The sequence below is a fragment of the Cyprinodon tularosa genome, unplaced genomic scaffold (assembly GCF_016077235.1).
Source record: "Cyprinodon tularosa strain WSP-4 unplaced genomic scaffold, ASM1607723v1 ctg71, whole genome shotgun sequence".
In the NCBI taxonomy this organism is placed as follows: Eukaryota; Metazoa; Chordata; class Actinopteri; order Cyprinodontiformes; family Cyprinodontidae; genus Cyprinodon; species Cyprinodon tularosa.
This window is the reverse complement of record NW_024039463.1, coordinates 4,645,155-4,664,014: the sequence shown is the minus strand read 5'-3', so window position 1 is coordinate 4,664,014 and position 18,860 is coordinate 4,645,155. Positions and strand designations below refer to the sequence as shown.

Genomic DNA, 18,860 nt, shown 5'->3' with positions numbered 1-18,860 from the left:
GTTATTATTATTATTATCATTATTTATTTTTTATTTTTTTGTACCAAAATTAAAAGATGAAAAAATGCTTCTGAGATAATTTTCAACCTATTTACTTCTTAGAAATGCCTTTGAAACTTCAAACTTAATCAGATATTTTGGATATCAACCCGTAAGCTTTGCAAACTGCAATCTGACTTTTTATATTTCTTTCAGAGTATTGACTTCATCTTTGCTGAGTGGCATACTAATACTTCTTTTCTCTGAATGGTATGTTGGCTTGACATTCCCATAGTGTTTATATTACCTTTGGGTATCTACAGTTGTCTGTGTGTGATGTTAGTTATTATTAAAATTTTATATTTAATCATACAAGCAGTTTATTATAATTTTTTCCCCCTAAAATACATCCTTACTAAAGAGGTATTTACTTGCTAAGGATGTATTTTAGGCCTAAAAATAGATGCCAAAGGATTCCTGAGGCATACCTAAAGTTAACTAAATTATTATAATTAACCTATAAGCAACTTACAAAGCCAGACATTGTTTTTTGAGGGTTTCTAAATTAGTTGTAAGGTATAATAGTGTTAGGGCCTTATCAGCTAAAAGTTTGCATGTATAAAAATCAGCGGTGTCAAGTAAGGAAGTACAAATACTTTGTTACTGTACTTAAGTACACTTTTTAGGTATCTATACTTTACTCCATTGCTTATTTTTCTCCCTACTCCTGACTTCTACTCATTACATTTTCACACAAGTATCTGTACTTTCTATTCCTTACATTTTTAAAACAAACGTTACTCGTTACTCTTGGCTTCGGTTTTAAGTTTATAAATATTTATTTCACGTCATGTGCGCCATCCAATGCAGATCATTGGTGCAATAAATAAAACTGATGAAAAATGTCTGCAGACTTTGTTATGAGAAAGAAGGATATATATGTGTGGGGTGTGGATGCATATGATTACTATGCCATACTTCTAACTTGTTATTCTATGGCTTTTATGTTCTGATGGCCCCCATCTGGCCTCCCCTTTGAAAACCTTCTGGAGGCTGCCCTAGTAGCAGTATGTCCACTATTATTATGTATATCATTGGGGAGATAGTGGTAGGCTGCCTGTTGTTTACCTCGTGTGACTACATGTACCTATGCACCTGACTGGCTTAGTTGGCCAGGAAGGCGAAATGTTGAATATGAAAGTCATGTGCTCAGAAAATCCTGGATACAGCACTCTATTAAACTATACTTTCCTACTATTTATAATACAACAGATTGGCTTAGTCAAAGTACAGAGTGTGTGGCCATTACCACAAACTTGTATCACCTCAACAGAGAGATACCAACTAAAACCCCAAACTTTCAGCTTTGGATACAGAGGACAACTGACTGAACAACACAGCTGTTCTGTTCTGGATGCTGCATTCAAAAGATACTTTTCCATTTTATTTCCAGACTACCCTTCTGGTGAGTACGTTAGTTGGTTTAGACTATTTTAGTTAACTAATGTAGTTACAAAACTGTATAAACAGACAATTGTTGGTAAATTCTATGTATCATTATGACATTTAAGAGGAAATGTTCATGTTATAACACATTTAAAACTGAATTACAGTTAGGAATCTTGCTAGCTTTGTTGTGAATGCTCTGTCGGTCATTGTGCCTTTCAGTGTGGATGAATGGGCTTTGTAAAAACAGCTGTTCAACTGTAGGCCAAACTAAAGCCTTTTAGTTTCAACACATTCAATGAAAATGGACAATGCCGCTTCACTCTCGTGTGTTTTCTAATTATACAATACTTAAAACATTTAAAAATGGTTAAAGATTTGAAATATCAATTATAAAATACAATGTAAAACTTGTGATGGTAAAATCCTGATATTTACATTCATTTTTGACAGGAAATGATACTCTACAATTTACTGAGAATGAGGTATTTACTCTCACAATCAGTCTTGATCATCATGACTGTGAGGGTTACCCAAATCAAGATTCTTCTGAGAGATGTGAGTATAAAAATACACTTTACACAATGTAATGCATGGAAATATGTTAGAATTGTAAAAGCACTCACTAACAACTTCCTTTCATCTATGTTTTAGACAAACTGAATGTCTTTGCTGGGCGAGCATCTCTAAACGCTGAAACAGTGTGGGGTGCTCTAATAGGTAATTATTGCCACTACATTTTCAAAGAATTTGAAAATGCCCTACTGAAATTGACATAATAAAAATAAGTCAGAAAGGATTGTTATCTTGCTTACACGGTAACAACTGTTTGGTGGTAAACAACCCAATTTGGATTATCTTGCTAAGCCAGTTGAGGCTCAGCTGTGAGTAGGAAATTGTGTTAAAGCTATTTAAATCAAGTTAAATGGATTGCCTGATTTGCTGAACAAGTAAGATTACAAAAGTAAAAATACTATTGTAGTATAATACTATCATCTTTTTTTTTTACATTTTACCACTCAATCTTGCTCCACAGGAACTGTGAAAGGCACCATAGAGCCTGACTATTTCTATAGTTCAAAACAAATTGTGTCATGCTTAATATTCTTAACCTGTAATGTGTTTATTGCATTCTCATATTTGTTTTTTACATAATATGGTTTAATTTTTTACTGTGATCAACTTTTGTCATTTAATAATAGGCTTAGAAATACATAGGCTATGACTTTACTTGGTGGGTCGATCACCAAACAACATAGAAATATATAGAACAAACAAAAGTACACACATGTACACCTAAGGGTTATTTAGACTTGCTAAATGAACTTTTAACAGACCATCACCCATCAGTGGGTTAAATGGCTGCAAAATTAGGAAGTCCATTGTTTTGACATCAGATGCAAAATGGCTTCTCACTTCTCTATGTCCATTTTCACACATTTTCTCTATTTACTTTTTAAATATTTACAGCTACCTCTGCTGTAATTGGGTCTGGGGAGACTAATTGAACAGAGAAAAGGTCTGGACATACCCTCAGAAAATACTCATATTCTTTCCATTGTTATCAATGTGAACTTTTATTAGATAAAACCTGTACCTACAGCTTCATTTTACTTTAAAACAGAGGTGGCTATAGTATTCAAAAATGTATTACTTACTCACATAGGGGTATAAAGTTGTCATCCAGTAAATTACTCAAAATGTTTTTGTTTTATAACAGCATTTGATTTCATATTTAGAAGAGGTGAGGTTATACAAAATGTTTCAAATTCGGATATTTTCAAGAATTAAAGAAAAAAAAATATATACATACTTTCTAATATGTATGCTTGTTCAAAAAGGAGTTGTTGACATGCATGTTTTCTGATTAAGCACAGGTCTAGAATCCTTCAGTCAGTTGGTATATCAAGATGACGTTGGCTCAGTAAGTCAAAGTTAATGCTAATTTTTAGGTTTATATATAATATCTATCATAATATAATTACATTTATAATATTTGTTTTTTCTTTCAGTATTATATTAACAAGACCTATATTGAGGATTTCCCACAATTTAAGTACAGAGGAATTTTACTGGATACTTCACGACACTATTTGCCGGTGCCTGCCATTTTAAAAACTCTGGTAAAGTTCACATAACTTGATCATAAGATCTCTTTGGGTTTTTTGTTGTTGCTTTTTTGTACTTAATATCTTCAGCTTTTCTTTTTTAGGATGCAATGGCCTACAGCAAGTTTAATGTGTTTCATTGGCACATAGTTGATGATCCCTCCTTCCCTTATCAAAGCCACACATTTCCAGAACTTTCCAGTAAGGTATGTGGATTAGGAAAGCTATTAGATTACATTTTATGGCAGATCTATTATTTTTTTACCCCACTCTCTCTTAAGCCACGAGCTGGGAACTTCTCTCCCCCCTATAACCAAAACGTCTGGCTCTGATTCAGGGTGCTTTCCACCCAGTGACTCACATCTACACACAGTCAGATGTGAGAAGGGTGATCTCACATGCCAGGATGCGAGGAATAAGAGTTCTTCCAGAGTTTGATTCACCAGGACACACTAAATCTTGGGGAAAAGGTAGAATTTTGAAGGAAAACTAGTAACATCTAACAAAAATGCCTCTGTGAACCAGAGTACCTTTTTTTTGTGTGTGAATGTTATGGTACAGTTTTCTATATATTAAGAGACTCACTTTTTATTATTACCTCATAATAAATACCTCAAACCTGCTGAAATGCCATTCTTTTAAGATATCAGCATTAGTCGCACTTTCGTATCAATATATGTATATTTCATAAAACATATACATGTATGTATTTACTTTCTGACTTATGTCTTAGGTCAGCCTGTGTTGTTAACTCCCTGCTACAGAGGGGGCAATCCTTCTGGGGCTTTTGGACCTGTTAATCCAACATTATCCTCCACCTATCAGTTTATGGCAGCACTTTTTAAGGAAGTGGCCACAGTGTTTCCTGACTCATATATCCACTTAGGAGGGGATGAAGTCGACTTTTCCTGCTGGTATGTGCGAAAATAAAAACAAACCACTGCATATAAAAACAAAGAACCCTAATATTCAACTGAAAAAGTCTTTAAAAAGCTTAAATTTATGACTGAGTGTGCTTGTTTTTCTTAGGAGATCAAATCCTTATGTTCGTGCATTCATGCAGAAGATGGGTTTTGGACTGGACTTTTCTAAACTTGAAGCCTTCTACATTGAAAAGTAAGGCGGTAGAGGGGAGAATTTGTATAAAGGTCTCTTTGAAAAACCTAGAGTAATAAATATGACTGCCTTCATCAACAGGATTCTGAACATCACATTAGCCCTCAGGAAGACATCTATTGTGTGGCAGGATGTTTTTGACTATCATGAACGCGTAAGTTTGCACCAAGAGATGTATTATTTCTTTTAAGAACAGACGTTTAATGAGATTTATGTGATATTTTTCAATGTTGTCATACACTATGGACCTGATCTAAAAAACAAAACAAAAATGACAAACATTTAGCAGGCATCTTGAAGCTGATTGGCTAAGACTGGGAACGCGTAAAGGTTTTTTAAATGAGGATATAGCATGAGCTATTGGCTGTTTGGGAGAGTGGAATGGATGTAAAAGCAGGGAAAGCTTGAAGGCTATATTGGTGGTAATAATGGTAGTCTTTTCATTTAATTATCTCAAACTGCTACAAAACAACCATAAAAAAACATTTAACAACAGGTAAATGGTAATAGAACAACTATAAAAATTGGAATCATGACCTTGCAGCTCCAAAATGACATTAACGGATAGACCGTATGTCTCTAATATTGTTATTTCCTCTCTAATTGTAGCTATGTTTCTTTCTCATAAAAACGTCTGCAGACATTTTTGCATGACAGGCTGCACTCAAAGTTAAACTATTTCAGGATAAATAAATCTCACAAAAGCTGTTAAGTAAATACATTTGCTTAATGTGCTCCTCCCAGTATTTTGTATTTTTCTGATGAATATGCAGAACATTTGTCCTGTATATTCATGAGGACAAAGACAACATTTGTACACCTGCGGTTGTGCTTATTTTAAACATGCAAACACGTGCCCCTGGTGTGTAGATGAGCTCTGTGGGTCCATATTGCAAATGTTTTCTATAGTAGACCAGGCCCTAACACTATTATGCTTTACAACTAATTTAGAAATCACAGAAAACAATGTATGGCTTTGTAAGCTGCTTATAGGTTAATTATGATATTTTAGTTAAGCTGAGGAAGGCCTAAGGAATCCTTAGGCATCTACTTTTAGACCTAAAATACATCCTTAGCAAGTAAATACATCTTCGGTAAGGATATATTTTAGGGTAAAAAATATCTAGTATAAACTGCTTCCTTGCATGATTAAATATAAAATAATTTAAAAAAACCACCACACGCAGACAACTGTAGAGACCTAAAGCTCAGGTAATATAAACACTATGGGAATGTCAATCCAACATAACATTCAGAGAGAAGAGGTATTAGTATGCCACTCAGCAAAGATGAAGTCATTACTCATTACTGAAAGAAATATAATAAGTCAGATTACAGTTTGCAAAGCTTATGGGTTGATATCCAAAATATTTGATTAAGTTTCAAAGGCATTTCTACGAAGTACTTAGGTTAAACATATTTTCTTAGAAGCATTATTTCTAGTAATCCTAACTGACCTATTGCAGGAAATTGTTAGTCAGACGTAATATCAGTGAACAGTGAATACCAGTGAAAACACCAACAAATAACTTGTTAACTAATTGGTCTGGTATCTAATATATATTTACAACCCTTGGCAGAGAAAACATGCACTTTTTTTTATCCTAAAAATATCTGGCATAATTCTGGAACATCATTTGGCCACTTTTTAAAGATGCATAAAGCCTATTTTAAGTAGTAGGTTGGCTCAAAAAATGCTTAAATGGCCTGTTCTTATACTTATATAGCGCTTTTTTTAAATCAGGAGACTTGACCAAAGCGCTTTACACTACATTCATTCATTCAACCATTTACACACACACTGATAGTGGCAAATTACATTGTAGCCACGGCTGCCCTGGTGCTCACTGACAGAAGCGAGGCTGCTGAACACTGGCGCCACCTTGCCCTCTGACTGACCCCCATCAGTAGATGATGAAGGTGAAGTGTCTTGCCCGAGGACACAATGACACTGAAACCTGGAGCCGGAACATCATCCCTTCGATTTCAGGGCAAGCTCCTACATCCGACTCCACTGCCACTTATAAAAACACTCTATGAACTTTCAGTATGGTTGCAGTCAGACCAGTTGTTATGCACACTTTTTGTCTGCTTTATCAATTTCAAGACTAGTTTGAAAGTTAGTTTGGGATCATACTGTATTCCTTTCCACACTAACCATGTGAAGCAACTTCTAAATACAAGAAATTGTAATGGAACAACATGATTACTGGCAGGTTTGAAGATTTCCATGAACTGAAACCCCTTGTTGCTGTTGATATAGCAATGATATAGCAATGATTTAAGATTTACTTGACTAATGACCTAATGGTCAAGATAGAATAGCCTCCTACAAAATTTCACATCTGAACACAAATGAAGTTTGTAGGAAAGCATAGTCAAATCAAAAAAATGTTTTGACTAAAGGTTTCATGGTTAGATGAGTCTATTTATCGAGCATTTTGGTCCCAATGACTATACAAAAAATGAGTCAAGGTGAGACTGTTATACTTAATAACAACACTAAAAACTGTCAAGCAAGGTAGTGACAGCATGATGCCTGTGTGACTGTTTTGCTGGCATAGGAACTTGTGTATTGCACACAGTGATTTGCTTGATAGAGGAAGAAGACAAGAAGACAAGAAAAATATTGCAGATGTCAAAATTGGCCTTGAAGCAGTGAAAGCAGCATATCTTTGGCTTCTGGATTGATTTTGTTCTCAGTTATAACGGAAATGTATCAACTATGCTTAAAATTCAGGTAAATGCCAGCAAATAACAATTAAAATTCTGCCATTTCAAGTGACAGCTAGAATATGAAAGAGGCTTATTATGGGCTTCCTGAAGCTTGTGGTAAAGATGAAACTCAAAGAGCATTTATTAAAAGCTCACTGTGGGCTGTCTGTATATCTGAGTCAGTTTATGATTTTCAGATTGTGAGTATCAAAGAATAAGAAGAATAACATTAAACCAGTGCAGCACATTCGTGTATGATCATTCAACCTTGAAACAGAATGGTTTAAATCTATTATTAAAATTCTTACAACATTAAAAATAGAATGCCTTTCTGCTAAAAAAAAAAAAAAAGAAGAAGAAAGAATTGAATTGGTCTACAATAATGTGATTCAAACAACAATTGCCATGGGGTTTTCATGTAAATGGATTAAGGACTTAAAGCATACACTGTAGATGATGTGATGGGTATTATATCACTAAGTGATATATGTATGTCTAATGATGGATTTCTTTGATTTGCAGCGCAAGTCTTTGTCAGTGGTGGAAGTGTGGAAACAGGGTTGCTACCTTTGTGAAGTACGCAGGGTTGTTAAAGCAGGGCTGCGGGTGATTCTGGCCTCTCCATGGTACCTGGACCAGCCAGGACCCACACACAACTGGGCCCGCTACTACAATGTGTGGCCTCTCGCCTTCAAGGGTCAGTGAAAGGATCTTGTCTGCTGTGAATTGAGCATTGTTACATCCCAGACAACAATTTTCTCTACTTTATGTTCAGTTTTGTTTTAAACCACCAGATGGCAGTAAATCTCAGATATAAAGAATAAATTAACTTCAGTAATCTGTTTATGTGTTGGGTTTGCTGTTATGAGGGAAGGAGTTTTACACAATCAGTCTGAACCATCCTTAAAAAAAAAGCAAGACACATTGTCTACTGTACATTCAAACAGATATTGATTCTGAATCTGCATAATGGCACCAAAATGTGATGTCATAGCTTTATTTGTTCAGGTTTTTGTGGTAAATGTCATGGTCTTGGATGGGATGCCTGATGGTTTCAGGTTTTCAGGCCTTTCAGCAGTTTCTTTGTCTTTAGGGGTTTTCCTGTGTTTTGTTTTGTTTTCTTATCAATAAAAAGATGATCAGGGATTCTTAGTACTTTTAAGTGAAACTCAGAGAAGAAGAATGGAAAGTTTGGGGCTGCATGGTTGTTTGTTTTGTCCTCTTTTCACCTGTGGGGATCTATCCAGCAGTTTTAAGTTTTCAAAGTGGATAATTATAAATCTATTTACTAATTTTATTGTTTTTATTCTTCCTACAATTGTTCGTACAATATATACATATAAACGTATGAGGGATTTTAATGACTCCTTGGAAGACCTATGTTTTCTCTTCATTTGGTTTAGATGCTTTGTTGTTTTAACATCTATAAATGTTAAAAGTGAAACATGCATTTCTGTTTAGCCACTTTTTTGCATGATGCTGCTGCTATGTTTTACCATAGAGATGTTGAGTTCAGATGATGTTTCACAATTGTTTCATTTCAATGTGGACCAAAGACAGCAGTATCTGTTCAATTTAACTAAAGCTCCTACCTATATTTGATTCATTACCTCTGGGTGGTTATTAATAACAGGGTTTTATTTTACCAGTGGCTATCTATTTGCCACTCACCAATAGTCTGTTTTTTCAGGAGTGCATAAGTCAATAGATATTTCTACCAGAGCCTCTGCAGCTCACCCAGAGCTACCATGGTCCTCTTGGCTGCTACTCTATCTAATGATCCCCTTGCCCCCCCTCTTAATTTGGATGGATGGCCATGTTCTACCACCTGATGTTCTACTTTTTAATTTTGGTTAATAGCTTGAACAATGCTGGATAAGATTTTCAATGCTTGGATTATTTTCTATGATCTAGCCCTACTTTAAAATCTAGACACAGCTGGCCTGTCTTCTGTGCTGCGTGGTTCTGTATGTTTTCTCTAACAAATCTCTGAAACCTTCACAGAACAATTGTATTTGTACTGCGATTACATTCAGCAGAGACTTAAAAACAACTTAGTTGACTTCTAAAGTCAAATGGTTGGACTGGACTTAATTTAGGGGTTTGATAGTAAAAGGGGTTAAACACAAATGTGTAGGAAACTTGTTAAGAGTTTTATGATTGGGTTCTTTAGAAAAAATATTGCAAAAAACATTTAAATTTCACTTTGCCACTATACACTCCTTTGTTTTCTTCTATCACATACAACCCAAATAAAAAAAGTTTGATTATAATGTGACAAATATTAAAAATGAATGGTAAAGAAAATTCTTGCATTGTACCCTATGGTATGATGATGGGATCTGAACTCTAAATTCTAGACCTGAATTGCCCATTTTACCAATTAGGTATCATTCCTGACATATATAGTTCAGGTCACATATGTATATTTAAATATACTTTTTTTTTTTTATAAAGGTTACTAACTTTGTTATTGTCTCACTAAAATCTCTCATTGAATTTCCTCAGAGTGGGACAATGGAGGGTTATTCTATTAACACAAGGAGCCATATTGACAGATAAAACACTTAATATTTATATTTTTTCTGTCCATTCTAGTTCAGATGTAGGGCCTTCAAATAGAAACTAATTCAAATAGCATAATAAAAAGATTAATGCAGTATTTCTTTGGCATTAAAGCTTAGCTTTATATGATACCAGTACATTAACCTTAATGATGTATTTAGCCTTTTTGTGTCTGGACAGGTTCTGAAAAGCAGAAGCAGCTGGTGATCGGAGGAGAGGTCTGCTTGTGGGGGGAATATGTAGATGCAACCAACCTTTCCCCACGTCTTTGGTATCTAACACCCAATATCTCCTAAAGTTAAAATAATATACATTTTTTCTTGCTGGCTTGCTTCTTTAACTCTGTTTTAAAACATTGAAATGAACAGGCCAAGAGCAAGTGCTGCTGCTGAGAGACTGTGGAGCAACGAGAAGCAGACCTTCAGTGTGGACAGAGCGTTTCCACGACTGCAGGAATTTCGATGCAAGCTGCTGAGGTATTTCATCATCTCTTCAGCTTTTATACCACTTAATATTGGCTCCCCTTAACAAGTCATGGTTGTGAATTTTATAAAACCTGCATATTACATTCTCTTGTTTCTGCCTTGCTTCCTCTTTAGGCGTGGGATCCAAGTTGAGCCTCTATATGTGGGCTACTGCAAACATGAGTATCAAAGTGTTTGAGGATGATTTGAAACATCTTTTAACACGCAGAGATTCAAAATTGCAAATATTCATCTGTTCTCAGGAATCTTTTAGCTTTAATTTTACTTTGCTGTGAAATATGCTAAGTTTTTGTCTTAAGCTATAATAAAATAATTTGTGTGCAAAGCATGTAGTATTTGTTTTCTCCATTGTGTTGTTTCAATTTAAATTCAATTATGTTTTAGCTTATTTAAAATATCTGTTTTTAAAGGATAAAACGGGAAAGTTTAGATGATGGAATAAATAGTATATGTAATACATTAAACATTTAAGTCCAACTTTTTTCAAATTATTTGTCAAAGAATTAGCTAAACTTTAAAAAAAAGAAACCTTCTATTTATCAGAGCTCTTTTATAGAGCATTTTTCATACAACTGTAACAAAAAATGATTCACAGGATAAGCATGTAAATAAGTGGATTAGATGAGAATTATATTAGACGACTAAATAAAGGGGAAATCTGGGGTAATGCAAGTGTTTATAAGAGAGGAAGCACCAGAAACAGATTTAAGCAAGGTGGAGAATTCTTTTTCTTTTTAAACTTTCAGCTGCAGTGATAAGGTTTTGTAGTGACTGTTCATTGATTTAGTTGTCATGTGGATTACAATAAATGGCAGCAGATTACAAGGGAAGGCAATCCCTATAAGCCAGAATGCTGACTTCTCAGCCCTTCTCTTTTATCTGTTTTGGAGAAGGGATGAGGTTTGTTGATGATGTTTGGGTGGAAATCAGAATACCCTGAGCACAAATGTATCATCTTATTTCGTACAGAAAAACAATTACCTTGGATTTTTAAATTTTCTAAAGTTTCACATAACATTCAGTTAAAAATGTGTATCATACCTATGCAGCCTGAAATACATCTGCACTGTGTTTATAAAGAGAAAGGTAAAAAGTAAGGATCACTCTTTAACAAAAGTTGGAAAGAGATTATATTGAAAAGCTTCTTATTGATGCAAACTGCCATTCAAGGACTCCTTCTGAAGGACGATACAGTTATGTCTTGCATATCATTTCTGCTATGCTATACTAATATGAAGGGTTTTGCTTTAGGCTTACAATGTTTAGGAAGCCTTAACTTTTTAAAACCCTATAAAGAATTGTTTGCATTTTAATACAGGGAGTAACAAATGATGAACAAGTGATTGAGCAATTTATTTTTTTCCAGTGACGTGTGTTGAATCACCTGCAGTAATTTGTTGTGATAAAAGTTTCCACTAAATACATAATCGCTTGGCTCGTGGTGGCACGCTGCTAAAGATGATTGACACGTATCTAGATAAGAGTCACAAGGCTCAGGTGTGTAGGAACGTGACAGCTATCCTTGGCAGTTAAACCTCAAAGCAGATCTTTGCTGATGGTTGCAGCATCTTTCTTCTGCCAGCAGCTGGATTGGTTAGAAAATTAGGGAAGTACAGGCTAGAGATTCTATTACTGTATAGTCAGAGCTGCAGGATTGTAATAAAGTTTACCTTGTTTTATGGGGGAAAAAAATATGTGAAGGAAACATCTCTTAACCTGGAACTAAAATGAACTATTTTCTGAATGATTTTTGTGTTAAAAATCAATTAAGTGGGCTTTGCACATACATCCTGTCATGCAAAGGATTGTGGGAAACCATATATGTATCCTATGTGGCAGATAGGAATATCTGGAGATCCTTATGGTAAATTATCAAAAAGCAGCATACTACTTTCTCTTCCTACCTCCTTTCTTAGTGCAGTTTCTAATGGTCAGCACTTATCATGGAGACCACTGACACACTTTTGCTTTTGGTTAAGTCTTCTTATAGCTTTGCACTATTCAGATGTACCCAGACATTGACTGTGCATAGAGAGGATTTTTTTCAACTAACCACCCTCATAACAAAAAGGAATTTGCAAAGCTGCATGGTTACAACCACACTGTTATTCTGAAACACACACCCACATACACCTATTTGTCATAAATGGCAATCCTGACACTTTAGTTTATAAGTTCTTAATTTAATTGCAGAATAATACGTCTGATTGACTCTTTGGTTGTATAAACCTTTTTATTAACAAGAGACTTTAAGATTTACTGTATAATGAAATATTAGGTGTAGTCTAATATTAGTTATTATGTAACTAATACATATTTCATGTAAGCTGAAGACATTTCTTCTCAGGTCAGATGAGACCAAATGACCAAACGTTTTGCTCGACATGCAAAACCCATGTGGCAGAAAGCTAACACTCTTCACAACACTGAATAATTCATCCTCAGGATGGAGCACAGTGGAGGCAGCATCATGTTGTTTGAATGATTATCTTTAGCAAGGATAGGAAAAGTTATTGTTTAATAGAAGATGGAGGGAACTAAATGCAGGGAAAACTTATAAGAAAACCCATTAGTAGCTGAAAATGACAGGATAATCATCCTGATAGGAAAATGAACCTCTCTTTCCAAAATCTAAGTGTTAAGGACTACAACTTTCATGTTTTTACAGCAGTGTTAGTTAAGTCATCTATATAATGTTATCAAGCTCTTATTTTTTTTGTCTGTCTTTCAGTTTAATGTTAAATTCTGTGTTTTATTTAATGTTCACTCACATTTAATAGTTAGATCCTGCCTTGACAAACTTTTGACAAAAAAGCTTTGGAAATATTAGATTTTCCATCTATGTTCAATATCAGAAAAATTTCCTGGTTTCCAAAAAAAGATACAGTAGTAAGCTGTGCCTCAAGAGAAGATTTTTCAGTGTTTCTTCAGTAACTTGTTGTACTACCCACTGATGTGGGGTCACCACTATTGAATACCTTGTGAAGGCCACACCAATCTTTAGCACAGTAAAGATTAAGAGGATAAAGCATTGCTATTTGCTTACACAGCAACTGGTGTTAATCTTCTTGTCTTCCTCATGAAAGCCATCCGACTACTCAAGCTCTAAGTCACTCTGAGAGATAATTCATTGACCATACATTACATCAGACACGTCAAGCTGTATTTCTTGGATGCAGTTTTGCTATATAACATATTCAGGCCTTTTGTAAATACATTTTTTTTTATTTGCGTATTCTTCCTGGAAAACATTTAGTTTTAATATTAATGGAAGACCAGGCGATTAAAATTGACTATTTTTCACCAACTGGCTCCAGCAATGTGACGCAACAAAAACTGGATGTAATTCAAGAAGGTAAGTAAGCGTTGTTTTAATTCTGCTTCATAAAATGCAATCAAATTAAGATGCAAAATGCATAATGTTGAGAATAACGTCCAGCATACATGAAGCAGTTTATGAGTTGTAGCTGAAGTCTGATGTTTTTCTTAGCTGATAAAAATACAACATATGTCCTGAATACCCAAAGGCCAAACAATTCATTACATTCTTTTAAGAAGTTTCCCTACAAAATAGATAATACAGTGTATTCACTAAATTCCCAGAAAGATTATGTTTTAAAATATACTTAAAATTTTTAAGTTTCCATACAGTTGGTGAAACTGTATGCAAAAAAGACAGTTTAAAAAAAAAAGACAGTTTAAAAACTGTCTTTTTAAACTGAAGAACTGGGGTCAATTTTTTGGGTGATCCTTCTCACAAAATTTGCCCCATTCCTCACAGCAGAAATGGTTTTACTGAATGAGGAGTATAGGTCGCTCTGCTTACACACATTTCTTCTGCTTTTCTTTGTATTTTATTTATTTTTAACTCTTCATCATTATGTTATTCTAATACACTTTTATGTTATTCTTATACACTTTTCTGAAACACATTAGTATGACCATTTTTTTTCTATAATCTTATGCTGCTGTAAACACCAGAATTTCTCCATCATGGCACAACAAAGGGATTTTTTATAAGCTTGCATAAACAGGACATCGTCTGGCCTTCCCAAATTGTTTAAAGCCAAATTGATGTTATGATATAAACTGTTGTATGAAGAATTTAATACAAGTGTTTCTATGAGCACTCATTATTCTAATATTTAGCTACAGTAATAGGTATATATATTTTTAGTCGTTCCTTATTGACCTAAAAATAAAGGGATTATCTAGTTTTATTTAAGAAAATGTGATTTTTCAATCTTAATTTGATAATGTCAATAAAACAGTGGCTTGCCATAATGCATTAAGGTTGTTAAGTCAAAAATTACAATAATGCTTATTGAGTTTGAATAAAAAATAAAATTCAGAAATAATTGTATTATACAAAAAAATGAGAGCCTTTCTTGGAAATAAAATATATAAAAAAGAATTGTATCTTATGTGCTTATCCAAAACAGGTATTTTAATTGACCTAATGCTCATACTTATCCCTAAAGGATGGATACTATACAACACTTGCTTCCTTCATCAAAGATTAACTTAAAATGTATCTAATGTATAAGAATCTGTTGCAAAGGATTTTATGATGTGTTACAAATAACAAAATAACTTATTAGACTCTGCAAAAATGTTATTTGGTTGTTGGCTGTAGGCGATCTGCTTTATCAATTTAGATGCTGGATTATTAGCACATGATATCAGCTATTATATAATTGCCCATTGTTATAATTAGTGGTTGCCACAGCAGTTCATAACTATTTTTAAGAAAATGTTATAAAATGTAAAGTTTTGGTAGTTTGAGCATTTGTTTAAAGTCTCTTCCTTTTTGTCTTTAATTCTGCACAGATAAAAGTCCTCTAAAAGCTTTTGGTCAGGTCTTGCTTTGCAAAGTGTGCTCTGATTCAAGCATTGGCAAACACTATGGCATTTATGCTTGCAATGGCTGCAGCGGCTTCTTTAAACGTAGCGTTCGACGAAGACTCATCTACAGGTAGGCAAGGGAACCTGGAATACATTTCAGAATTGCTCCTAAATAAGTTCAAATACACCCAGTATAAAATCTGCTGTAAATCAACCAGTTTCATAGTGAGCTTTTTTGTGTGTGTGTGTGTTTAACATCACAGGTGTCAGGCTGGGACAGGCAGATGTCCCGTTGACAAAGCTCACCGGAACCAGTGCCAGGCTTGCCGACTAAAAAAGTGTCTCCAAGCTGGAATGAACAAAGATGGTGTGAATAACTTGATTTAGTTGATGGTACTTTTTTTTTTTTTTACTTCTGTTAAAGCAATATATTTTGCATTTTTCCATTGGCAGCGGTGCAGAATGAGCTTCAGCCTCGAAGCACAGCACATATTAGTTTTGACTCCATAAATATGGAGGCAAAGAAAGAAGATCTAGCTACCACACAGGGGCTCATCACTTCTGACTGCTACTCATCTGTTAGGTTTAGGCCTCCAGTAACATTGTCTGCAACCGGTTCTGCATCTATACGGCCCCACAGCAACCAAAATACCCACCGCTTTATGGTCCGCCTACTGACTGCAGAGACTTGTACCAAGCTAGATCCAGAGGACGGTAAGTTCTTACTTATGAGAGGGATTTTTAAGTGTCCCAATCTTAGCAATTAGCAGATTAATTTTTCATTGATTTTTCTTTACAATGTATAGATGAGGAAAATATTGATGTAACGACAAACGATGCAGAGAATGACAGCTCTTCATCAGACTGCAGCAGGCTCACATACACCTCCGGCCCTTCAGAGAGCTTCTATGAGACATCAGCTCGACTCCTTTTCATGTCTGTGAAGTGGGCAAAGAATTTGGCAGTGTTTGCTCAATTGCCATTTCGGGACCAGGTAAGGCTGACTAACAAACTGTAGGTTTTGGCAAAGTATTGTCCTATTCTAATATCATATATATATTCAACATCTTAAGGTTATTCTTCTGGAGGAAGCTTGGAGTGAGATGTTCCTTCTGTGTGCCATCCAGATGTCACTTCCAATGGACAGATGTTTAATTATGTCTCCAGAACTTTCTCCCTCTAATGAAGCAAAGACCAAAATTGCTTCGTCTGAGCTGCAGATTCTTGAAGATGTATTCAATCGTTTCAAGACTTTGGTTGTCGATCCTACGGAATTTGCATGTCTGAAAGCAATAGTTTTGTTCAAGCCAGGTACAAAAAAACTGAAACAAAAAAAATAATATAAACCTTGTATTACAGTTGCACGATTATTTAACTGATGTTTCCTTCTTGTCTCCCTGCCATAGAGACACGCAGCCTCAAAGACTCTGGACAGGTTGAAGATCTACAGGACCAGTCTCACTTGTTATTGGGTCAGCACATTCAGTCGGTGTATCCCAGTCAGGCTGCAAGGTGCCACAGCAGCTTTTTTATATTTTAAAAAGTTATATATATTTAAATATATAAATATATAAATATATAAATATATATATATATATATATATATATATATATATATATATATATATATATATATATATATATATATATATATATATATATATATATATATATATATATATTTATTATTATTTTTTTTTTCTTCAAAGATAAATGATTAAATAACCCATCTTTTTTCTTGCTCTACAAGGTTTGGGAGGCTCTTACTTCTGTTGCCGTCTCTTCGTTTTGTGAGTCCAAGTAAAGTCGAGCGGCTGTTCTTCCACAGCACAATAGGCAACACACCCATGGAGAAGCTGCTGTGTGATATGTTCAAAAACTGAGCAAGCATCAACAGAAGATTCTCTAACACTCATTTTATTCACATTCCTGTGGAATCCTTCTATGTCTTAGCAGTAAAATTTTATGTCATCTAGATAATTTTCAACATGAGTATCTAGCTCTTTTAGTAACTTATTTCAGGAATCTTTCAGAAAGGCTCTTGTTTATTTTTGTGACAGTAAAATTTTAAAATGTTTTGTAAATATCCTGATTTGTTCCATCATGCACATAAATACCACTTTATACTCTACTATCAGTTTAACTTCAGGATACTTCAGACTAACTCAAGCTTTCCGTGGCAAAAGAATGTCTTTTTTTCATAGCATGTATTTGTGAATAACTTTTCCTTCAATAAAATGTAAAATGTGGTGTTTATTTTCCTTAATTCTCCAAACATAAGGAGAGTTTTTTGTGTTTTATTGAACACAAAGGAATTATAACCTTGCAATTTTACAAAAAGGGCAACCTCGATCAAAACATAAGACTATAGGGGAGGGTCTGAGGCATAAAGGATCTTTTTGTTTTGCTTTTAATGAAACAACATTAAGCTAGCTAATTTTTTAAGTCCATACAAATTTGGCCAATATAGAACAATTTGAAAACATGATGTCATAGTCCACCTATAACTTCCTTTTTGATATAAAGTAACTATAAAAAGCTCTTTGGGTTCTATTTGTTTGTGTAGTTCAATGACGAAGAAAATAAAAATCTGTACAATTGGTCATTTTTCAAATGGACAAGGTGTAAAAAACTTGATATGTAATACACTTGCAATCTACTGTGGTTTTTTTTGTGTATAAGGGCCCATATATTTCCAAATATAGTGCTGGTAATTTTGATAGATTTTATTTCTTAGACCACTTTGGTGGACAAATACTCTATCCATCGCAGATGATTTCACATTTTAGTCTAAGCCCTGAATGTTTGCATTTGAACAGTGTAAATAACTTATGTACTCCAAAAATATGGGCTTTTATTACAGTCTGGATAGAGGAATAACACTTAAATGAAGATAAAATACATTTTGTTTTTAGTGTGACACAAGCCAAAAGAAAGAAAACATGTAGAAGAAGGAAATATTTGTATAAGTTGAGATTTCCAGCTAATGCTCAAAAGTCTGTGGGTGAAGGAAAGTTAAAACTACACATCCCCTTGAATACACCATGTCACTGGTGTAAAATGTTGGTATGGTGGTATTATTTTCTCAGCAGGAATGGGGGAGATGATGGATTGAGCTAATACAGGCTAATAATGGGGGAAAAGTTGGTAGTCGCTGCAATGTTTTGAGACCAGATTGGAGGATTAACATTAAGCACAACAACAGCCCTGAATATAGCCCACAGCTACAGCCCTAGTAGATTAGGTCATACTAAAAATCTGAGGCTCACAAATTTTCTTAATCCAGGCCGAATATGTTCACAAAAAGGAATTAAAAGACTATTTTATTTGTAAATATACAACACTGGAAGACAGACGCACTAGAGTTGCAGCAAAATGCTCCGCAGATTCTGATGATTACAGTTTAACATAAGCCTTTTAATCAGCTACCAATGCAGATCAGCAGTGCTGAAGCAGATACACCTCTAAAACCTGCTGGACAGCAGCCCTTGAGGATCGATTTAGAACATACCTGGGCTAAATGTTTTTTAATTTCTATTTGAAGATCAAATGTGAATAATTTTTCTTCCACTCCATATGTATGCGTTATCTTACATTAGTT

General features: G+C 34.5%; 2 protein-coding genes across 3 annotated transcripts; both read left to right on the top strand.

Moving 5' to 3' along the window:
• Positions 1-1,111: 1,111 nt before the first annotated feature.
• hexa (hexosaminidase A (alpha polypeptide)) lies at positions 1,112-10,731 on the top strand. Of its 2 annotated transcripts, XM_038268895.1 has the most exons (14): positions 1,112-1,444; positions 1,879-1,983; positions 2,080-2,145; positions 3,303-3,349; positions 3,438-3,548; positions 3,638-3,739; positions 3,871-4,003; positions 4,267-4,447; positions 4,563-4,649; positions 4,731-4,803; positions 7,887-8,061; positions 10,110-10,200; positions 10,298-10,405; positions 10,529-10,731. In XM_038268895.1, the coding sequence occupies exons 1-14, from the start codon at positions 1,129-1,131 to the stop codon at positions 10,590-10,592; spliced, it is 1,659 nt and encodes a 552-aa protein (XP_038124823.1). In that variant the 5' UTR covers positions 1,112-1,128; the 3' UTR covers positions 10,593-10,731. The 2 variants fall into 2 exon arrangements, with proteins under 2 accessions (XP_038124823.1, XP_038124824.1); XM_038268896.1 differs by lacking the exon at positions 1,112-1,444 and having other exon boundaries at positions 1,725-1,983; positions 3,298-3,349.
• A 2,804-nt stretch (positions 10,732-13,535) lies between these two features.
• LOC119772466 (photoreceptor-specific nuclear receptor-like) lies at positions 13,536-17,865 on the top strand. Its single transcript, XM_038268900.1, has 8 exons — positions 13,536-13,769; positions 15,245-15,389; positions 15,523-15,626; positions 15,713-15,973; positions 16,066-16,253; positions 16,333-16,570; positions 16,666-16,771; positions 17,010-17,865. Exons 1-8 carry the CDS (start codon positions 13,682-13,684, stop codon positions 17,140-17,142), a joined length of 1,263 nt encoding a protein of 420 aa, XP_038124828.1. The 5' UTR covers positions 13,536-13,681; the 3' UTR covers positions 17,143-17,865.
• The last annotated feature ends 995 nt before the right edge of the window (positions 17,866-18,860 follow it).